At 39.1% G+C, this 21,882-nt stretch overlaps 1 protein-coding gene and 1 pseudogene across 1 annotated transcript in view; one reads left to right on the forward strand and one right to left on the reverse strand.

Annotated features, from left to right (window-relative positions):
* Positions 1-6,459: 6,459 nt before the first annotated feature.
* The window catches only part of CDK8 (cyclin dependent kinase 8), a 133,784-nt gene continuing 118,361 nt past the window's right edge, over positions 6,460-21,882 (forward strand). Inside the window, 1 exon segment of the mRNA XM_028503865.2 lies at positions 6,460-7,161. Within this exon segment, the coding sequence (XP_028359666.1) occupies positions 7,034-7,161 (128 nt within the window). The 5' untranslated portion in view covers positions 6,460-7,033.
* Positions 15,131-17,224, reverse strand: LOC118498928 (annotated as a pseudogene).

Genomic DNA, 21,882 nt, shown 5'->3' on the forward strand with positions numbered 1-21,882 from the left:
CACCACCACAACCCCCGCTGGGTTTATAGCTAGAAGTTATGGGGCTTTATTTTTCCAAGTGCTGGAACCCTGGGCTGCGTGGTCTGGCCTGGGGCTGGGATTGCTCGCTCACAAGGTGTTCCCCTGATTTTTATCCACCACATGTGAGTGTGGCACCCCCGTTCTGCTGGCTGCTGCAGCCTTGCTGACTGGTCACCCCTTGCTGGCTGCCACCAAGTTGTGACCTCTCTAACCTGATTCCTCATCTCCACCCCTTCTACCCACCTGGATGAATATAGCTTCTTTAAAACCTTGGTTGTTGAACTTCCATACAGTTTTGGGTATTTTTCTGGATAATTTTCTGGCAGTTCTGGGTGTTTTTCATTTTTAAGTTAGTTGTGTTCCTTCTTATGGTTGTGCAATGAGGCAAAGTGTGTCTACCTATGCCTCCATCTTGACCAGAAGCCCCTTCTGCTATAAATTTATCTAACACTCATTGTTCCATTTCCTTAATTCATACTTACCTTTAAAGCTAATGCAGACTGATTTCAACCCCTACCTCACCAGTAAAACTACTTTTAGTGTCAAAAATGACCTGTATATTGATAAATCATGCATTCTCAATGGAGTGATATCACCCACAAGAGTTCAAAAGTTGTTTCTTAAGGGGTCAAAAATTTCTTAGGTATTACTGAGGCTTTTGCCCCTCCAAAGTGCCACAGTACATAAACAAATATACAGTATACCTGTGGGTTTTACCATTTTATAGGGGTGGACAATTAGGGACAAAGATCTTTAGATCTTGGTTGGGGGTGGGTGGGTAATAGTTTTAAAGAGGTTGAGGAACACTGTGATAAGTAAAATACCTCAGTCTTTATCTTGCTTGACTTCTTGGCAGCACCCAATACTATTGACCATTCCACACTTTTGCAAAATGGCTTTGTGATATCACACTCCCTAATTTCCCAAATAAACTCTGACCATCTCCTCTCAGGCTCTCTTTCTGGTTCCTCCTTTACTCAGTCTGTTATTGTTAGAGGTGCTCAGGAATCTGTTCTTTTCCCCACTCTAACACACTTGGCAGGTGATATAATCAAGTCTCATGGCTGGCGATTTCCAAATTTTTATCTCCAGCCATGATCTTGATTTTCAGCTTTGGACTCCCATATTCACCTACCTGCTAGTCATGCTGACTTAGATGTCTGAGACATCTGATGCTTGACATGTCCAAAGCGGAGCTCTTTCTTTTTTTCTCCTAAACTTGGTCCTCTCAAAGCCTTCCCCATCTCAAGAAGTGGCAACATCCTCAAAAGTCCTTTTGACTCCTTCCTTTTCTTTACTTCCCACCTGACTATCAGCAAGCCCCGTATGTATGTATGTATGTTTGTATGTATGCATGTAAGATGTATGTACTTTCAATCTTGCTTCCTACAATCCATTCTTAACATTGCTGCCAGGATATTCTTTTTAAAGCGTAAATCATATCTGGCCACTCCTCTCCTCCTCACAACTTTCAATGGTATTTTATTGTCCTAAAAATAAAATCCACACTCCTTACTATGAACTAAAAGGCCCTATATAATTAATCTGCTTCCTCATGACCTCTTTGTTTTCATGACTCACAACTTCCTCTCTTACTCATGACTCTCCTATCACATTTGCCTTTTTTTCGTTCCTTTGTTCCCAGCTTAAGGCCTTTGCACTTACAGTCCATCTGACCCACCTGGATTACTCTGGCTCCCTGATCTTGGCAGGTTTTGCTCATTATTCAGGTCTCAGTTTAAGCATCATCAACTCAGACAGTCTTTGGCCATCTACCCAATCTAAAGTAATCTTTTTCCTGTCCCACCTTCTATAACATTGACCTGTTTTCCTTCTTTCACAGTACTCTCCCTTCTTCTGTAAGCTCCCTGCTCCCATCTTTCTTATCCCTGTGAATGCAGGTGCTCTCTCATCTGACTGTTTCCATGACTATATTGCATTGGCCCAGGATGGACCCCTGACCTGGCTGGATCAAAGCTCTTCCTAGAATTTTTAGAACTGGAATTGAGAAACAGAGTCCATTCTTCTCTAATGACAGGCGTTGACTGATATCAAAAACAGCAACTGCTAGTGGCTGTGTTTCCAGTCATGTGGAGGAAATGAATCTCTAAGAACAAATGACACTCACACGATTAGGGGAGAAGAAAAGGTAGTTTTGGAAGCATTTTTTCATTCTGGTTGTGTCTAAGGTCTAAATTATATTCTATATGCTTATAGAGTTAGTTGAGAAAGTTTTTCCTTAAAAAATTAAAAAAGGCCAGAGTGTTGATTGGTCCAATTTGTTCTTTGCTGTGTCTAACACTGCACTCATATGTAGACATTTAATATACGCTTTTAATGATAAAGATAATGAACATTCCACCTTCAGAACGGGAGGTTAGATAATTCCCATTCAAAGAGCACTTTAAGGATTCTGAGATCATAGAATTAAAAGTTGTAGAGACAGGATGTGATCAACTCTGAGAAGACACACTTGGACTTTTGCATTAATATATCAGCACTAAATCTTCCTGCATGCTACAAAAAGTCCACGTTCAGAGGCAAGATGTTAAATGTTCTAAAATGACCACTTCCCGTCCCCCATTATTATTAAGGTCCAGTTCAACCTTTACAAAACTTAACCTGGTTAAACACATTCTAATTAAATATAATTATGCAAACTCTGTGTTGGGCACTGTAGGAGACACAGAGATGAGTAAGCAGAGACTCAGTCATTAAAGCATTTATTAAAGGACAGATATTTTTAAAGTACATAAAATAAATCACTAAAATATGAGGTAGTTGTGATGTTTTTATGTAAGTTACAAAAAAGTGTAAGGGTGCCAGGAATGAGGTAGAGTTCATCGTAAAGAAAGGTCATATTTAGTTTTAAGAACCAGGAAAGGCTTCATGGCTAAGTAAGGCATTTGAGCTGTACCTTAGATGATGGGTGGGAATGTAAAGGTCAGAGATGGTATGAGGAAACATCCAGCCCTTAAGAATAGGCCAAAGGCATATTTGGCTATGAGTATGAAAGATAGTGAGCAGCTAGTGAAGGCCTGAACTTGTGGGGTTAGCAGTGAAACAACAGAATGACTGTCTACTGGCTTTGCTATTCACAGGAATTGCACAGTGTGGTATACTCAGTTTCAGAATTTTCAGTTTGACATGACAGTAGACTATCCCCTTAGTCTGATGAGGTGGCAGTTGAATGTGGGGCTGGTGTTTGGGAGTATGTTACAACTGGAGATGTTAAATTTAGAATGCAAATAAAACCACATTTTATGAAAAGACACATGAACACTGTGCGTTATTTAGAACATGGACCATGAAGGTCATAGACTCTATAATGTCACTGGTGGTCATCATGGAGCAAAGAGATATGTGTTATCAGCATGATCTGAGGTTGAAAATGAAATGGAAATAATAGGTCCATGTCCCTGATATATTCAGTTCATTTAAATAACAAGTCTCAACCACCATCCTTTGATTTAAGGGAAGTCTATTCTAAAAACTGTTTCCATCCCTCAAGTTTTTGGAATACTAACCTGTCTAATGAGTCCTTCCTAGCACATTGCTTTGGCTCCACAGGCCACTTCTCACCTTTCATAATTAAATCTCTGGCTGCTGCTCTTTCCTTTTCTCATGGAACCATGGCTACAGGATCCACAGGTGAGATTAGGGTAATAGTTTGGGGATAACAGGAGGAATTACCACAGACAAGAAAAACCTAAAACTGGATATTAGATACTACTGATCCTAACATTAGCCAAACTCCCCTCTAAGGGGCCCTAGTGACTACGTCTTCCTTAGCTCTCCATCCTAATGCTGTATTAAGGAGCCAGATATCATAATACCATATTTCCCCAACCTAGAGTCCAAACCTCTAACTCTCACCTAGCTTCAGAGAGGAAGACAGGCTTTTCTCTTCCCTGACCCAAGGCCAGCTCCCTTTCCTGCCCCAGCATTACTGACAGTAAGAATGTTGTTAGTTAGTTTGACTATAGGAATCATTTCTCTGTGTACATGTATATCAAAACATCATGTTGTACATCTTAAATTTATACAATTTTTATCTTTTTTAAAAATTGATTTTCCTCAGGGAGAACTCTTACTTAAATGCACAGAGTGCACTGAGTCAAAACAGTAGTCAAAAGTATATTTGAAGAAGTCTGGGACGCCCAGGAACATTCCATGCAGGTGGTGCCGAAGGTGGGTGACAGGTTGGGGGTGCGAAGTGCTGGGCCAAGCCCCGTTCCATGCTTCTTCACAGCGTTTCCTCCAGTGTGGTGGTTTGATTTCTCACAACCTATGAGTAAATACCTGGACAAAAGGACACATCCCTCAACAAACACAAAATGTATTTTTCAGGAAGGGTCTATTCTAAGTTCGTGTTTAGGAAATACTGGGGCCAGCAGTGTGGTTGGGAGGATAATAATATGGGTGTGATCATTTATAGTTTTAATTTGAACGTTTCACTTAAAATGGCATATGGTGTGCTTAAGTGTGATGTTGTTATGTCACAGAATTACATGCTTATGATTTTGTAATTAAAAAGTGTTATTTGTGCTAGACCCTGTAGTGTGATTCTTAATGCTAAGGGAACAGTCCTGCTAGAGAATTACCTAATTTATATCACTGAATAGAAAGTATAAAAACTTATTAATGAAAGCTTAACTTTGTTGTGCACTTACTATAAGCTAGGGGATTTTATATTTCCATTTTGCAAAGAAAGGAGCTGAGGGTCCAGAGACACATTGCTTATAATTGGCAAAGCAGGATTCACAGCATGGCCCACCTAACAAGTCAGTGTACTTAAATACTAAGTAAGATTTAACACACTAGTTAAAAACAACTTCATTTTAACCAGTGGTGAACTCACTATTTTCTTCCAGGAAATTTATCTAACAGAATAACACTTATAAAAATTTTTCATAAAAGGGCATCATTTTCATCATCTGTACATGGATATTTTTGAAATAAACATGGGTACTTATTTATTCATCAATGTTTCCTGTGCACCACAATCCAGGCATTATACTAGGCATTATGGAAGATGCAAATATGACTTCCTGTATGGATTTATAATCTACTAATAAAGAGGAAATAAAAGACAAACAGGTTTTGATGAATACCACAGGAAAGGTAAAAAAAGTATTATGGGGTTTAAAAATGGGAGAGATTATATGTGCTTTGGGAGTGGGGAGATCTATTGAAACATAGTAGCTGTAAAATAAATACAAACATAAAATTAATGTAAAGTTGAAAATATAAAATAGACATCTAATTAACAGCTAAGACAAAATGAGGGATTAATGTCAAGATATTGGGACTCCTCCAGGTGACACTTTCCCTACCATAAAATAATTAATACATTAGCTTCCATGGATTTAGATCCACTGCCATAATCACTTCTAAAAATTGCTGTTCTTACAGGAAGAGGTGCAGAAAATCATAAAATAATGTACTCTCGGAATGAATAGGAAGCATTTGGGAGGTCATCTATCATAAGTAACACTATTTAGGGTTAGCAGGGACACTGGTCATTGATTCACCTTTATTGATGTTTGTAACATCTATCAGGATGTTGATATCATTGTGCAGCTCTTATCAGATAGTGAAACTCAAGAATACACCCAGTGAAAGTCCATGGGACGTTCACAAATACATAGACTTTTTTTTATAATGATAATGCCCCTTAAAATCTGGAGTTCAGAAGTGGCATCAACAGTTACTTATGCAGTAACTGTTCATGTGTAAGCTAGTTTATAAAGGCCAAATTCTGGTATATTAAGTACACGTGTTTCATATAAAAATTTTGTAGTTAACATCAATATTGAGTAAATTTTGCTAATGTCAAATATAGTTTCCATTTTTACTGAAATGTGTATTCCCGTTTACAAATGATGAGCTAGTTTAAAGAACTTAAAATGAGGCTTAAATAGTATGGAGCACTGTCTTGCTACGGTTAATTGTATCTAGATTCTAAGAAAAGTAAATGATACTGGAAGTTGAAAAAAAAAGAAGTGGCATAAAATGTGGCTCTAATACAAACTAGCCTGCCTCACACGTGACTTTCTTTGGTTGAGTTTATGGCCCAAAATAGACACGAAGGATATCAACGTTAAAAAGAAAAAAAAAAAAAAAAAATTCCCCAAGTGATTGAAACTTATCTAACCTTGGACTACTAATCCCATCATGCAATGCTCCCCATATTCTCACCAAGTGGGGTGGAGTTGTAGGAGGGGTGAGAACAGCGGCCGCTCCTGGATTGTGGGCATTGTAGTCTGGGGCTCTGGCCACTGGCGGGACGGTCCACGTGGTGCCTTTGGCGGCAGCTGTGGGCAGTGGCCACCCTGCTCCCTCCACATGGTCCTCTGGGTGCCAGCTGCGGCAGGGGCAGACAGCCACCGCGGAGCCGGCTGGAAGGAGGGTCGGAGGCAGCTCAAGCCTTCGCGACGTTTTTGCGACAGCCACGGCCGTGTTCCACGAGTCCCCTCCCTCCTCCTCTCTCTGAGGAGGTACCGGCTGTTGTGCGGAGCTCCCTTTCTGTTTGAGTGTATGGGAGAATGAGTGAGTGAATGAGTGAGTGTGAGCGTGCGTGTGAGAGAGGGTGAGGCGTGAGTGCGCGTTTGAGAGGAGGAGAACCCGCTGTGGCCACCCTGCCGCTCCCCGCAGTGGGAGCAGAACGCGCGGCCAGAGACAGAACCGGCGCCCCGGGAGCCAGCGGGGACAAGGGCAGAGACACCCGCTCCCCACCCCCAGCCCTCGTCCGTCTGCTCTCCTTCGTCCGGGGGAACCTCTCCGTCCCACCCCACCCCTCGTCCGGACTCTGCCCTGCTGCCTCCCTGGATGTCCCCAGCGATCTCGCGGGGCCTCCTGCTGCTACTGCCGCATCAGTCGGGCTGGTGCTGCGGCCGCTGCCTGTAGAGCGGGCAGGTTCCCGGGGGCTGCGGCTGCCGGTGCTTACCCGGTCCCCAACCCTGTCCCCTGGTCCCTCGACCCCAGCTCTCCGGCCTTGGAGGCTGTGACAATGGACTATGACTTTAAAGTGAAGCTGAGCAGCGAGCGGGAGCGGGTCGAGGACCTGTTTGAATACGAGGGCTGCAAAGTTGGCCGAGGCACTTATGGTCACGTCTACAAAGCCAAGAGGAAAGATGGGTGAGTGTGTCAGTGCGGGTGTCCGCGCTGGGCGGCGCTCCCGCGGGCCCAGACAGGTAGCCGGGAGGGAGAGCGGGGCGCTGGAGTGCCGATCTCCCACTTCCTCGACACCCGCATCCGTCGCTGCCAGCCAGGTTTGGGGAGGAAGTGGTGTACGAAGGATCCAAACCCACACTAAGTGGTGCGTGCTGCCGCCTCTGTGTTCTACTTTGGTGGCTCATAGGGAAAAGGAGTCTCTACCCCATAGGCTGTACACTTTCCAGATTTTTAAAAAGAAATTCATATGAAACGTCAGTTTCAGTCATTTTTTGGGGGGGGGTAGATTTATTATGCTAAACTTCTGGGGATTTCCACACCTGCGTCTGGAGTGACATCCACCAGCCTGGAAGGGAAGCTGTAATCCTTTTCTCCACCAGTCTGTGATTGATTTATCAAATTTGGATTTTATTTGGGGGAAAGATAGCAGCAGGTAAGTCTAGTCTGAAGAATTCTTCGTAGTGATCATCTGCAACATAAATGTAGCAATTGCTATTTAGATAGTGTCAGCTGTGAATTACACATAGAACAATGGGGGTTTGGTGTGGGGTGTGTGGTGGGGGAAGAGGCCAGTGACAAATAGGGGTTACCTTGTTCAAGCATTCCCCCTCAAATTAGCAGCCAGCAATGAACTTTAAATAGTCTCTTTGCTTTAAATATTCTTTCCTAGAAATAATTAAGTCTATGGTAATGCTCCTAGTTTAGTTTCTTAAACAGGCAAGTGTTCATATTTTCTTTGTCAGTAGAAGAATGTCTTGTAATATTGACAAAAGAGAAGACAATTCTCAGTTGAGGAGAAAATGTATGTAATTAACTCCTGGTTTTCCAAATGTAAAACTGGATATTGTCTCTGTTGCCCTTGACATTATAGAAAATTGCTGGAAAGGTAATATCAAAGCTTATTATATAATCTTTTGATTTTATTATAAACAAAGTAGCTTTTCTGACCATCTGTTAGTTTGGTTAGCTACTGTTTAACAGTTAATATAAGTGTGTGTGTGTGTGTGTGTGTTTTCAAATTAGGTAAGGTATATTCAGAACTACATTAGCACAAAAAAATGAAATCATTCATAATGCTGAAGTTATCTGGGGGTGTGTGAGAGGGAAGCCATATTTGTAACTACTTCAGTATTCTGGATGTTGAAAAAGGAAGTATATATTTATTTAACATGTTTTCTTCGATTTACTGAGATATCTTTCTAAAAAACTTAAAATGTGCCTTAAGGGTAATATAGCAATTCTAGTTAATTTGGAGTGTGCATTTCAGTTCTTATATGCAGCAGTAAAGCAGTACAGATATCTGCAAAAGGTGGGGATTTGAAAACTTGAGACCCTGGGTGCTGCATGTATTAAAAAGTAGTTTTTAGCCGAATAGATAGTTTGGTGACATTTGAAAAATTAGCGTCAGGAAATATGTTGACTGTTGTTTAATTATATTTCTCTTTGAAGTATTACTCTGTAATAATACATATATTTAAAAAAACTATCCTTGTTAACTTCCCATACAATATTTTTCAAAAGCATGAAACCATTTTTCTTTCCATCCCCCAATATTTTGTGATTTTGAGCATATTCACAAAATCCCCAACCCCATGAGATTAGACATTGTTGTACATTTCACCACCCTGCCATTTGTTTTATACATTTCTGGTGACTTTAAATTATTTTTTATCTCTCTGAGAGAAGCCAGTTCTGTTTTTATAAATTACTGATTTAAGTTAATAAAATCTGCAGATTTTATTAACTTTGATTTTATATTTAAAAACCATAATGTTTATAATATAACCACATTTTATATCTCAAGGTTAAGTTTTAATTTAGGCTAAGAATAATTTTAGAAGAATTATATACTTAAAAATAGCTGAATATGTACTGTATGAACATTTCTTAGTCATTTGTGATAGCTGAAAAGTAGCATTGCATTTTAGGAAAAAATAACTTTTTATTTGTAATTCTTTGGGGTTGTTTTCCAGCAACCTTTAATGATTTTGTTTATAAGATGAACTTTAAAAATAATGGATCAAATGTCAAGAGAGTTTTAAACATTCTTGAAACAATGTTTGTTTTCTAGAGGGAATACTTTTTGGTTTAGCTTCTTTTTTATAACCTCATTCTGGTAAAAAAATACTGCATTGTATTTATGAGGTTCTTTTGATCTTATGTCAGTGAAATGTAATTTAATGCATTTTAGTCCTGGTAAAATATAATTTGTAGCTGTTTAATCTTTTATAAAAAGATGATCATATAATTTTTAGTATTGATTTACTTTCAAATTAAATTATATATTCTATAACTGAAATTTCAGAGTAATCTAGGAACTCAAACTATAGAATATGCAGAAAGAGTCTTGAGATTTACAGTAAAATAAGTTTTGTTTAGACAAATTTGACTATTGAAATGAATGTATGTAAATGTACCCTTTTGGTCATCCAGCGAGCATTACAGAACATGAGTGATTACTAAAAAAATTAGACCAGAGGAGTTAGCTTCTTAAATTATTAAGTGTTAAGAAATAAACATCTTAAACGGTCATTTTTTGAGGTAAAGAGTTGATAGTACTATCCTGCTAGCATACTGTACTTGCGATAAACAGCATTTTAGAAATGTGGTAGAGGGGGAAATACTTTAATTGAGGCATGATTACATACGTGGAAAAAGGGCTTTTTATAATTGCGTTAATTTTGAATTCTAACAGAGTTAAAAAATAAATGCACAGTAAATCCTGGAAACGATTTGCTCTCACTGCTATCATGAGATGGAAGGTGGTGTTAGTGTCTGAACACCAAAAGGGCACTTCAGTGAGAAGCAGGGGGATTCATTTTCTTTCTGAATCAATTGTATTTCCTCTTTGCAGAGTTTAGGCAACCAAACTGTGAGAAGGCAGAAAACAATTTGTGTTTTTAATTTTGAACTCTCCTTATAGGCACTGGACATTTTTAGAGTTTAAAAATCAATTTGGAATAAGACTTTGATTTCCAAAAAAGAAAAGCAAAAGTTTTCTTGAAAAGAGTTCTTAGACTGCTATACTCTACGTTCAAAAGAGCATATAATATATAATTGGGATTGTGTTTGTGTGTGTTCTAAATATATAGGAAACTATGGTTGGGGCACTTTTGTAGAAAACCAAGAGATTAGTAGGTAGTGATAATGATAATAATAGCTAAATTATTGTGTAAGTACTGGGTCCTGGGCAAAGTCCTTTACATTCATCCTCTATTTGATCTTCACAAATCAGTTCTCTTTTTCCCTAACAGTTTTGCAGGTGAGGAAATTGAGGCTTAGAAAGGTTAAGTAAATTTGTTCATAGTTACCTGACTACTTAAATGTCAGAGCTGGAATTACAGGATTATAAGCCAGTCTATTACTGTAGAGCCCAGGACCTTAAACATTACCCTTCATATAATTAATACATATAAATAAATACAAACATAGACATCAAGATTTGGTTTTTAGTGGGTCATTTAGAAAACATGAATGCCTTCTCAAAGGTCTAGTCTTTTCAATTAACTGGTATACTTGTTGTCGTACATTTCTGAAAAGCATGGTTTTTCCTGTGCTACAGAAGTATGTATGTAGGTAGGTATGGGAGTGTAAATGCATACACACCCATATATATGTATGTCTGCAGATGTATGTGTTTAGGACCAAACTCCTATAAGGCATGTTAAGATATGAAAGTTCTTCTTCATCTAGTGAAAAGAACGCTAAATTGGAAAGACTGGAGACCTGAGTTTAAGTTCATACTCTGCCTCTGGTTACCAGTATGACCTCAGGCAAGTCATTTGCTTTTGTAGACCATGCTTTCCTTATTTGTAAGAATAGGGGGTTTGAGTTGATAATTTTTAGGGTCTTTTCTAATATTATTTAATGAAATAAAAATTATGACTATAAATTATAATACTTTTGCATGACTATGTAAAGATGACTAAAACAAAAACTTCACTTCAGACCATGCTACACTTTTATATTTCTTAGCCTATGCTTTAGTATGGATTCTCATCAACTGCCTGAAAAAAGTTAGGTAACTCACAAAGACTTATCAGCTACTTTACCTAACTTGTCTTCTACTGCTTTAACATTTCTTCATATTTACCTTTTAAAATGTTGGAGTTATGGGATAGTGCCTGTTCCTCCTTTTGCAAACCATTCATTTGGTGGCTAGCACAAGGAACTCTTCTGAAGCAATCTGCATTGGAGTTTTCATTCAGCTTTTATTTTTTATTATTTTTATTTTTTAATTGTTACCTGAGGATGTGTTCATTGCTTTTAGAGAGAAAGGAAGGGGGAGAGAGAGAGAGAAACATTGACGTGAGAGAGACATTGATTGGTTGCCTCCTGTACATGCCCCAACTAGAAATTGAACCCCCAACCTAGGTATGTGCCCTGACCGGGAATCAAACCCACAGCCTTTTGGTGTGTGGGACGATATTCCAACCAACTGAGCTACCTGGCCAGGGCTCAATGTGCCTTGGAGCTTTCATTCAGTTTTAGGTCCATAACTGTTACCAGAACTTGGTTGGAACTCTATAATTCCCCCAAAGGAATCTAATAGTTTTTCTTTTGAATATTATACAACCCTGTAGATAGGTTCAGTTTGGTTGAAATATTTCTTTAAATGTCCCAATGTCAAATACAACATGTAATAGTCCCCATCATTGTGGATTTTGTATGCCCAACAAGGAATATTCCTTACAACCTTTAAGAAATATGATGAAAGGGAAAAGCAGAGTATTTACCTTGTACTTCTTACCAACTGCCAGTTGAATTTATCTGCCTTAGATATCAGTGCATTCAGGTCCAGTGTGGAGGCCACTTGCTTAGATCCCATTTTCTTGCAAGACTGGAAAATTAAATGAATTCTGTTGGGATTTATTTGATTATTACTTTTACTGTTTTTTTCAACATTTGAAGAAATCCATCCAACAAATACTGGGATGGCCAAAAAGTTCATTTAGTTTTTTTCGTACGATGGCTCTAGCAGTTCTTAGTTGTCTTTAACTTCATTTGAAACAATTTTGTTAGATTGTGTTGTGACCGCTGTCATGTCAACATGTATTTAAAAAATAGTTATTGAAACTGTTGAGTTTTTGTAAAACCATTTTAATATTGAAAATGGAAGAATATATGCAACATTTTTGGTGTATTGTGCCTTATTATTTCAAGAAAGGTAAAAACACAATTGAAACACAAGAGAAGATTTGTGCAGTGTTTGGAGAAGGTGTTGTGACTGATCAAACATGTCAGAAGTGGTTTGCAAAGTTTCTTGGTACTGTTGACATTCTGGCCAAGTAATTCTTTGCTGTGGGGCTGTCTTATGCATTGGAAAATGTTCAGCAGCACCCCTGGCCTCTACCCACTAGAAGCCATAGCAGGAAGTAGCTGACATACTCAGAATATCCAAGTCAGTAAAGTTATTCATGAAAATGAAAAATATGTCTTTTATTTTATGGAAGAAACTAAATGGACTTTTTGGCCAAGCCAGTGTTTATTGGACTCTTCTATGTGTCAAGCACTGTCCAAGGTATTGGAACTGGAACTGCAAAGATGAATAATTCCATTATTGAAATATTCTATTCCATTATTTGAGGGGATATCTACTAGGGAAACACACATAAATAAAGTGTAGCAATTCGATAAGCACTATAATAATTAAATGCAAGTTGCTATTGGAACACAGAGATGGAAGCTCTCAACTGCTTAAGGTTTTTAGGAAGAGCTTTTCAAAGATGACAACATTTTGTTTGACTCTTAGCAGATGGGAGGATCTCATTGGAAGGGCATTTAAAGACGAATTGGGCAAAGTAGGGTGGTTTCTATTGCACCCTTACAGAAATGGGACAAAGAGGGGTGCTTTTGATTGTCCCCCAGCAAATTTTGTGATTGAATTTTTTTCGTCTCATGCCTTTCCTCCCCACTCCTTTTTCCTCACCAGCATTGTTGAGCTCCTGTTGTATGTGTAGCACATGCACTACAGGTGTTCCATTGTGCCCACCGGACACAATGAGGTCTCTGTTATGTAATAACATGGATAAATTTATCAGCACGCATTGAACACCTTTGATTCTTGTGTGGCAGTTTTCCATCAACTGTCTGACTTAAGATGCTAATGTGTAAAACTGCCATTACAGAACTCCAGTTTGATTTCAGCTCTGGAATGTAGACAGTTCTCCTTTGGCCTCACCTACATGAGGCTTGGGGAGCCTGTATCTTCTGTGTTGCTGGGATGATGGTAGCAGCAGATTGGAGGGGTAATGTCTCTTGGTGGGACTCGGATGTGTGAAGAGATGGGAGGTTGGGAAATGGCTTCTGGCATACTGAATTTCAACTAGAAAAATAGAAATAATAACATTATTATAAATTATTTTAGGCCCTTTGCAAACTTAACTACTTTTTCACAAATTCTCTGGGAAAATGTGTTCAGAATTATGATTTAGAGACATTTGAAATATTATCCATATGTAAGCTGGGAACTGTATATGCCAGTCAGTGTTGATAACTATATATTATGCCCTGTGGCTGGTGTCATCTTTCTGAGAGTGCCTTTTATTGTTGAATCCAGTCCTCATTGTCTCTTTATTCTTTTCTTATTCTTTTTCTGTGCTTAGCTTCTGGTAGGGAATGAAAATCCTATTGTCTTTTCCTCCTTCAGAACAGTTTGTAAACCCTTACCCTCGTACCACCTTAGGTAGGCCTTGGTCATCTCTTTGTAACTTAGAAACTGCTATGATATTTTTTTTTGTCTTTAGATATCTCTTGTTACCTCAAGGTAGTTCTTGATGTTGTCACTAAAAGGTGACTTTCACCTGTTACTTTGATCTTGAGACTTGAAGGCCCTTTAGGGCAGTGATTCTTAAGATTCTTTTTTTAAAGTGGGTTTTATTTATTTATTTGTTCAAGAGTTTATTTAGTTATTTTTAGAGAGGGAACGGAGGGAGAAAGAGAGAGAGAGAAACATCAATATGCGGTTGCTGGGGGCCATGGCCTGCAACCCAGGCATGTTCCCTGACTGGGAATCGAACCTGCGATGGTTTCGTTCGCAGCCTGCGCTCAATCCACTGAGCTACGCCAGCCAGGCCGATTCTGAAGATTCTTTAGTATGGTTATTATCAAAGTCACAAACCCAGTCCCTGCTGTAGCAAGCTGCCTTTACTAATGGAATTATGTCACATCCTTCAGATGTGGTATGGCAGAGAGAATGCTGCGAACCCCCCTTTTAAAACTGAGATATGTTACATACCATAAAATTTACTCTTTGAAAGATTTTATTTATTTATTTTTAGAGAGAGGGAGGGAAGGAGAAAGGGAGAGAGAAAAATATTGCTGTGAGAGAGAAACGTGAACTGGTTGCCTCTCACACGTGCCCCACCCTGGGACCGAACCCGCAACCTCAGGCATGTGCCTTGACCGAGAATCGAACCTGCATCCTTTCTCTTTGCAGAACAATGCCCAGCCAACTTAGCTATACTGGTCAGGGCAGTTCACCTTTTTAAAGCGTGTATACCACTGGTTTTTCATATATTCACAAGGCTGTGCAGTGATCAGCACTATCTAATTCTAGAACATTTTTATCCCCCCCTCACCCCCCAAAGAAACCTTACTCTGCAGTTACTCTGAATCCTCCTCTTCCCAGCTCCTGGCAACTATTAATCTATTTTCTGTCAGTGGACTTGTCTATTCTGGACATTTCATATAAATGGAACCATATACTATGTGTGTGGCCTTTTGTGTCCTTTACTTAGCATAATGTTTTCAGGGTTCATCTGTGTTGTGCATGTATCAGTATTTCATTCTTTTTTATGGTTGAATAATGTCATGTATGAATATACCTCATTTTTTAAATCCATCATCAGTTGATAGGCATTTGAGTTGTTTCTACTTTATTTTTTCTGCTATATATTTTTTGCACTTTCTTTAATGTGCAAAAATGTATGAGTAGAAACAAAAACAAATTAAACATTATTTGAGTACACCACTATCTAGTTCTTCATATCAACTTTACTATTCAAGCAATAGAAAGCAGGTGGCAACTTAGGGGATGGGAGAGAGATAAAACAAAACAAAACAAAAAAACTCTTTTCTGTCATGTTCATTCTATACTGTGTAGATGGCTTCCTTTACTTCTCCACTGTGTAGGAATTCACTTGTACATTATATAAAATTGAACCTGCTCAAAAAGCTGAGGGAGGCTGGAAACGATGGGTCCGTATCCTGGTACATTGCCACAGGATTCAAACAGTGGTGCGGCCCAGGTTTTAATTGTTAGGGACTGCAAGCAAGGTTTTCTCTTGAAGTTGAACAAAAACAACTTCTTAATGTTCCTTCAGTTTTGTAGTATGTGCAGGAATACATGGGTACTGAGGAGGTTTAGAATTTGCCTCTGCTAGTTACTAAGGCAGTCATCATGACCCAGTCTTGCAGGGCTGCATCTTGATGACCTAGTATCTCTGTCATTAAGGGTTTTAGTCCTTTAGCTTCATTTCTCTGGGTTAAGTTCACCACCAGGTAGTTTGAAAAAAGTTGGTCCCAGCTGTAGAGGTAACACATGAGGTAGCTGGTGCTCATGTCCAATCACAACCCCTTCTGTAGTTCTCCTCATTCTAGTTTTATCAAATTCCTCCCTCGTGTTGAAATCTGGCTGCAGCAGAGTTCTCTTGTTCATGGAGGGGCTCTTTTGTACTAACGGTGTAATTGGTAAGAGGGCACAGGGTGATCAGACACTCCAAGCTGAGGAAGGGGCTTGGTGTGCCGGATATACTTGTTGCTTCCAGATGTGTTGGGTCCTTGGGGCCAGCTGGTGATCTGTGGTCTGCGAGCTATTGGGTGGCACCATGGGCACGCTGGGCATGCTGTGGAGTACTGGCAGGGAGCAGGTAGGGGGAGAGGTGGGCAGATTGTCTCAGTGTGGCAATGGTTATCTGCTTCCCACTTAGCAGCTGCAGCCTGCCATTAATGATAGCACAAGAGGAGCTGTTTTCCAGTTTTTGGCCATTATGAATAATGCTGCTGTGAACCTTCATGTGCTAGTTGTTATGTGGATATATGTTTTCATTTCTCTTGGGCATATACACAGGTATGGAATTACTGGGTCATATGTTCATTCTATGTTTAGATTTTTGAGAAATTATCAAACTTTTTCAAGGCATCTGAGAACCACTTTTGAGTGCCTTTACCTTGACTTTGGTTAAGTACCAAGTTCTTTGTCCTTTGTGTACCAGACCTAACTGGCCTTTTTTATTCCTAGGACAATGTGCCCACTCTGTTTTATCCTATTCTGAAATACAGAATAATACAACTCTTCCTCCATCAAGTCAGACCACCATTCTAAACTTTTTCTCAGGCAGCATCTTGTGCTAGAAAATGTTTCCCCTCACCTGAAATAGGTTCTAACATTTAGCCTTAACTACATTATATTAACATACAACTTGGATAATTCTGTCTTCACTCATCACCCCACAAAACATAGTCCTTCATAGATGTATTATATAACTACTTCAGTATATATGTGGTAATGTTTATATGTCCTTTGGGTGTTTCTGGTGAATGTTTATGAGTTAGATATTGTAGATTTCCTTTAGAGCAGTAATTGCATGCCCCTGAGTTCCTGGCACATTGCCAAATGTTGACAGGTTTTTAATATTTTTTTATTTGAGGTGTACCTGAAGTTCATATTTGAAAGTCTTCCATTTAAACTTGCTAAAATTAAAAACTTAAACATATTATAGTAGAATAGAAAAGCAGTACCTTGTGAAAATACCAAAAAAAGCAAAGTTTGATTGGCTGGCTGTATTGATACCAGAAACAGAACTGAACAAAACCAAAACCAAAGCCAAAGGCAGAGGCAAACTTTGTTAATTGGCTGAACAAAAAAAGACCTGGGAGAACTTCTGGTCAACATGGTAGCATAGGTAAAAATGGCTCACCTCCTCATATAACTACAGCAAAATTACAACTAAAATATAGAACAACCATCACTTAGAACCATCAGAAATCAAGCTGATTGGAAGTCTGAGAGCTATGGAATTAAAGAAACCACGTCTGTCCAGAAAGGTGGGAGGGTTGGAGATACTGAATGGGCTGGTTCCACATCCATGTATGGTGGATAAAAATTCAGGAGGGATATCTTGGGAATGAGGAGTCCCAGTCCCACACCAGGTCCCCTAACCAGGGTTCCAATGCCAGGAAGATAAGTCACCATAACTTCTGACTTCAAAAAACAAGCAAGGATTGAGTCAGTGGAAGAAAATTCTGAAGCCCCACGCAGTTCCTCTTAAGGAACCTTATATAGTCTTACTCAGACTCTTTCCCTCTAAGCTCCAGCACTATGGTAGCAGCTTGAAAGGCACCAGTGGCATACAAGTAGGGATTGAAGTGTCTGGTATCAAGGCAAGAGCAAGGGAACAGCTTCCTCTCAGGCAGAAAGGTGTGCAAAGGCCAATGTCCCTATTGTGAACTCTCCCCACAAAGAGCCACAGAGTCTGCAGGCTTTTACTATATCTGAGACTCCATTAACCTGACCAACACTGTTTGCCCTACACTGGAGATCCCCAGAGACTATGTCCAACCCAACTTAAAGGCCCAACCAGGCTGCTTTTCCATATGAATGGCCAGTGTTGGCTCATGCTTCACAACTTCTTAAATCCTCTCCAACAAGCAACAGCCAGCCTTAGTGAGTTCTCAGCCCCTGTACCTCTTGCTAAGTAGCCTCAGGCCTGGTACTAGCAGCAGATAGTTTATATACACAGCTTGGCTTCACCTGGGAATCGCCAAGCCCGACACAAGTGGCAGTCATCACAGATTGCATTATAGCTTAGAGTAGCCGGAGCAAAACACAAAGTTGGGCAGGCTTTGGCCTGCACCACCTGGGAAAACCCAGAGCCTGTACACCTTGCGGACAGCTATAGACCACTTTGGAGCACCATCACCCTGTCCTTGCATAGCTGAGCTGATCCTCCATGGTGGGTGGAGACTGTAGTCAGTGGTCACAGCCAGTCCTTGCAGCTGACTGACCTAGGTAAATCCCTCCCATTGACCTGCCAGCAGCAATCAAGGCTCAACTATAAGAGGAGGGTGTTCTCAGCCTACACAATGGGAACACCTTGAGTACCCAGCATGGGAGATAGAGGAGGCTGTGCCTCTGGACCCTATAGGACACCTACTACATTAGGCCAAGCTACCAAGGCAGAGAGTCAATCTACTAGATGCTGAGTTCAAAACACTGATTATAAGGATGCTCATGGAACTTAGTGAGGACCTCAGTGGCATTAAAAAGATCCAGTCAAAAGTGAAGGATACACTAATTGAAATAAAGAACAGTTTACAGGGAAACTATAGGAGAGTGGATGAAGCAGAGAATCAAATCACTGATTTGGAACACAAGGAAGCAAAAAACAACCAATTAGAACAAAAAGAAAAAAGAATCCAAAAACACAAGGATGGTATAAGCAGCCTGTGGGATAACTTCAAGCATTCAAACATTGGCATCTTAGGGGTATCAAAAGGAGAAGAGAAAGAGCAAGAAATTGGAAAACTATCTGAAAAAATAATGAAAGGAAATTTCCCTAAGTTGGTGAAGGAAATACACATGCAAATCTAGGAAGCAAAGAGAGTCCCAGACAAGATGGATGCAAAGAGGCCCACTCCGAGACACATCATAATTAAAATGCCAAAGTTTAAAGATAAAGGGGGAATCTTAAAAGCAGCAAGAGAAAAGCAGCTAGTTACCTGCATGGTTGTCCCCATAAGACTGTCATCTGATTTCTCCAAAGAAACTTTGCAGGCCAGAAGGACTGGCAAGAAATATTCAAAGTTGTAAAAAGCAGGGACTTACAGCCAAGATTGCTCTACCCAGCAAAGCTATCATTTAGAATTGAAGGGCCGATAAAGAGCTTCCCAGACAAGAAAAAAACTAAGGGAGTTCATCATCACCGAACTATTTATTATATGAAGTGTTACAGGGACTTATTTAAGGAAAAGAAGATCAAAACTATGAACAATAAAATGGCAATAAATACATATTTCTTAACAATTGAATATAAAAACAAACTAAGCAAACAAGAAGAACAGAAACAGATCGTGGATATGGAGAGCATTTTGATGGTTGCTACATGGGAGGGTGATATAGGGTAACAGGTAAAGAAGTGAGGTGATTAAGAAGTACAAATAGATAGTTACAGGATAGAGGATGTAAAGTACAGCATAGGAAATGGAGCAGCCAAAGAACTTATAAACATGACCCATGGCCATAAACAATGATGTGGGGATTGCCTGAGGGAGTTGGGGGTGCTGGCTGAGGGCGGCAAATGGGGAAATATTGAGACAACTATAATAGCATGATCAATAATATTTTTTAAAAAAGAATTGTGGCTCTGGCTGGCATTGCTCAGTGGATTGAGCGCAGGCTGCAAACCAAATGGTCGCCAGTTTGATTCCCAGTCAGGGCACATGTGTGGGTTGTGGGCCAGATCCCCAGTGGGGGCCATGTGAAAGGCAACCACACATTGATATTTCTCTCTCTTTCTCCTTCCCTTCCCCTCTCTAAAAGTAAATAAATACAATCTTTAAAAAAATATATATTTTTAAAAAAAGAATTGTGTATTTGAAAAAATGAGCCACTACAAAACATTTTTAAAGTATTTCTTGTAAATTAATCAGTTTAAATGGAAATCAAACCTGTATTTCTAAACTTAAATAAAATATAATTAGTTTCTTAACCAGAGTTGGCATTTAATTTTCTTTAAATCCATGATCATTTCATATTTAAAGTTTACTTTCTTTTTGTGAATAAAAAATTACTTAGATTAACTGTTACTCACGGTAACTCAGTTACTCATCTCTCTAGGTAGGCTCTTTAAAATCTGTAACTTTATTATAGCCCAGGAATTCAAAGAAATAATCATCCTATGGGAGGAATTCTTTATATCACAATGCAGAGCCTACTCTGGATGCTTCTGTATACCCGAGTTATACATTGTCTAGAGAACTAAAGGCATCAAAAACCCCCAAACTTGTCCATCATTGGTATTATGGCTTATATTAATCAAGTCATATTTTGGGAGAATGAAGAGGTAGGCATTAAAAATTATTTTTATAAGGCTTTTGCTTTAAGAAAGGCCAATATATCATGTGAAACTTTAAATTCATATAGAACTCATACATTTGTTTCCAGTTTTTTTGCTCTATGAAAGAATCTCTTGAAGTTCATGATTTTTCCTGGTGTATCTAATCATGTGACTTTGCAAAAAATTCTGTTTATACATAATTTCCAAGAAAATGTCAAGCACAAAGTAAGGCATATATGTAATTTGTTTCCTAATACTGCCTTAACATTGAAGATACTTTTAAAAATAAAATTAAATCATTTAAATATTTACATTTCATTATAGTTTCTTTTCAGCTGTAGTTTTTACTTTTGGGGAGTAAATTTGTATATTCGTAATTCATATGGTAGCTGTTTACCAAATGTCTGTAATATGCCAGGTTTTATGCCAGATATGAGCAATTCAGCAGTGAATAGCCCATAGTCTGAGTCCTTAGGGAACTTAAGACTTTTGAGGAGCACAGGCAAGTAAACAAGTTATAATATAGTGGGATAGAGCTGTTATAGGGAAAATGATGGGTTGCCGTGGGTACCTAATCTGCTCTTGTGGGCTCAAGGATGATATTTCAGTTATGACTTGAAAGGTAATTAGAAGCTACCCAAATGAATGGGCAATAAATAAGAGTGAGTGAGGTTATAGTGCAGGAGTTACAGTACAGGCTGGAAGGATAGCATCTGGTTTCAGAATTTCTTCATATAGTATAGGAAGGGGTACAGTCTGGTTGAAAAGGGAGTGTGATAGGGGGTTAGATGATGGGTAGTAAACAAATGTCAACTTAAACTGTTTATTTGAGGTTATTTTGGTTGTATAGGTGAAGTTACAGTTCTCTCCAGTACCCTTTGGAACCACCACTGAGTAGCATTTTAAAAGATGTGAAGAAAAGTTAATATGGTAAGGGAATTGAAAGAATTTCAGTGCTAGATCTTAGAGAGGAGTAATGGGTGGGTGGTGTGAACAGTGTAAAAATTAAAGTTGGAAAAGTAAGTGGGGTCTTGTAAATCATGCTCTTTGGACTTCGTACTTTATTCTGAAGACAGTCGGGGCTATTCATAGGATTTTAAATAGTAACAAGTTGATTTATCACTTAAAAACATTGCTTGGCAGTACAATTAGAATGGCTGTAGGGAACTGGGGTTAGAAGAGTGTAATAGTTAATTCAAGTGAGAGATGCTGGTGGCTGGAATTAGGGAAGTGACAGAGAGAATGATAGGACTTGTTGAATTATTGGATGTGAGAGAGGAAGAAGTAAAAAGAACCAAGAATAATGCCCAGGTTTCTGGCTTCAGAAGCAGGATATTTATTGTCCTTCACATCAATAGCCAAAACAGGAAGAGGAACAAATTTGAGGTGGAAGATGATAAATTGAGTTTTGATATACTGAATTTTAGGTGCCTGTTAAACATCTAAGAAGAAATGTCCATTATTAGGCGAATACATGCATTGAATCTACTGTTCAAGAGAGAGAGAACTGGATAGACATAGACTTGGGTGTTATTAAGTACTTGAAGTAGTGGCTTCAAGTGGTTTTGAAATTGCCTAGAGGATAGTATGTAGAGTGAGAAGAGGGCCTAGGGTAAATGTAGAGAAA

The sequence above is a fragment of the Phyllostomus discolor genome, chromosome 2, assembly GCF_004126475.2.
Source record: "Phyllostomus discolor isolate MPI-MPIP mPhyDis1 chromosome 2, mPhyDis1.pri.v3, whole genome shotgun sequence".
NCBI lineage: Eukaryota > Metazoa > Chordata > Mammalia > Chiroptera > Phyllostomidae > Phyllostomus > Phyllostomus discolor.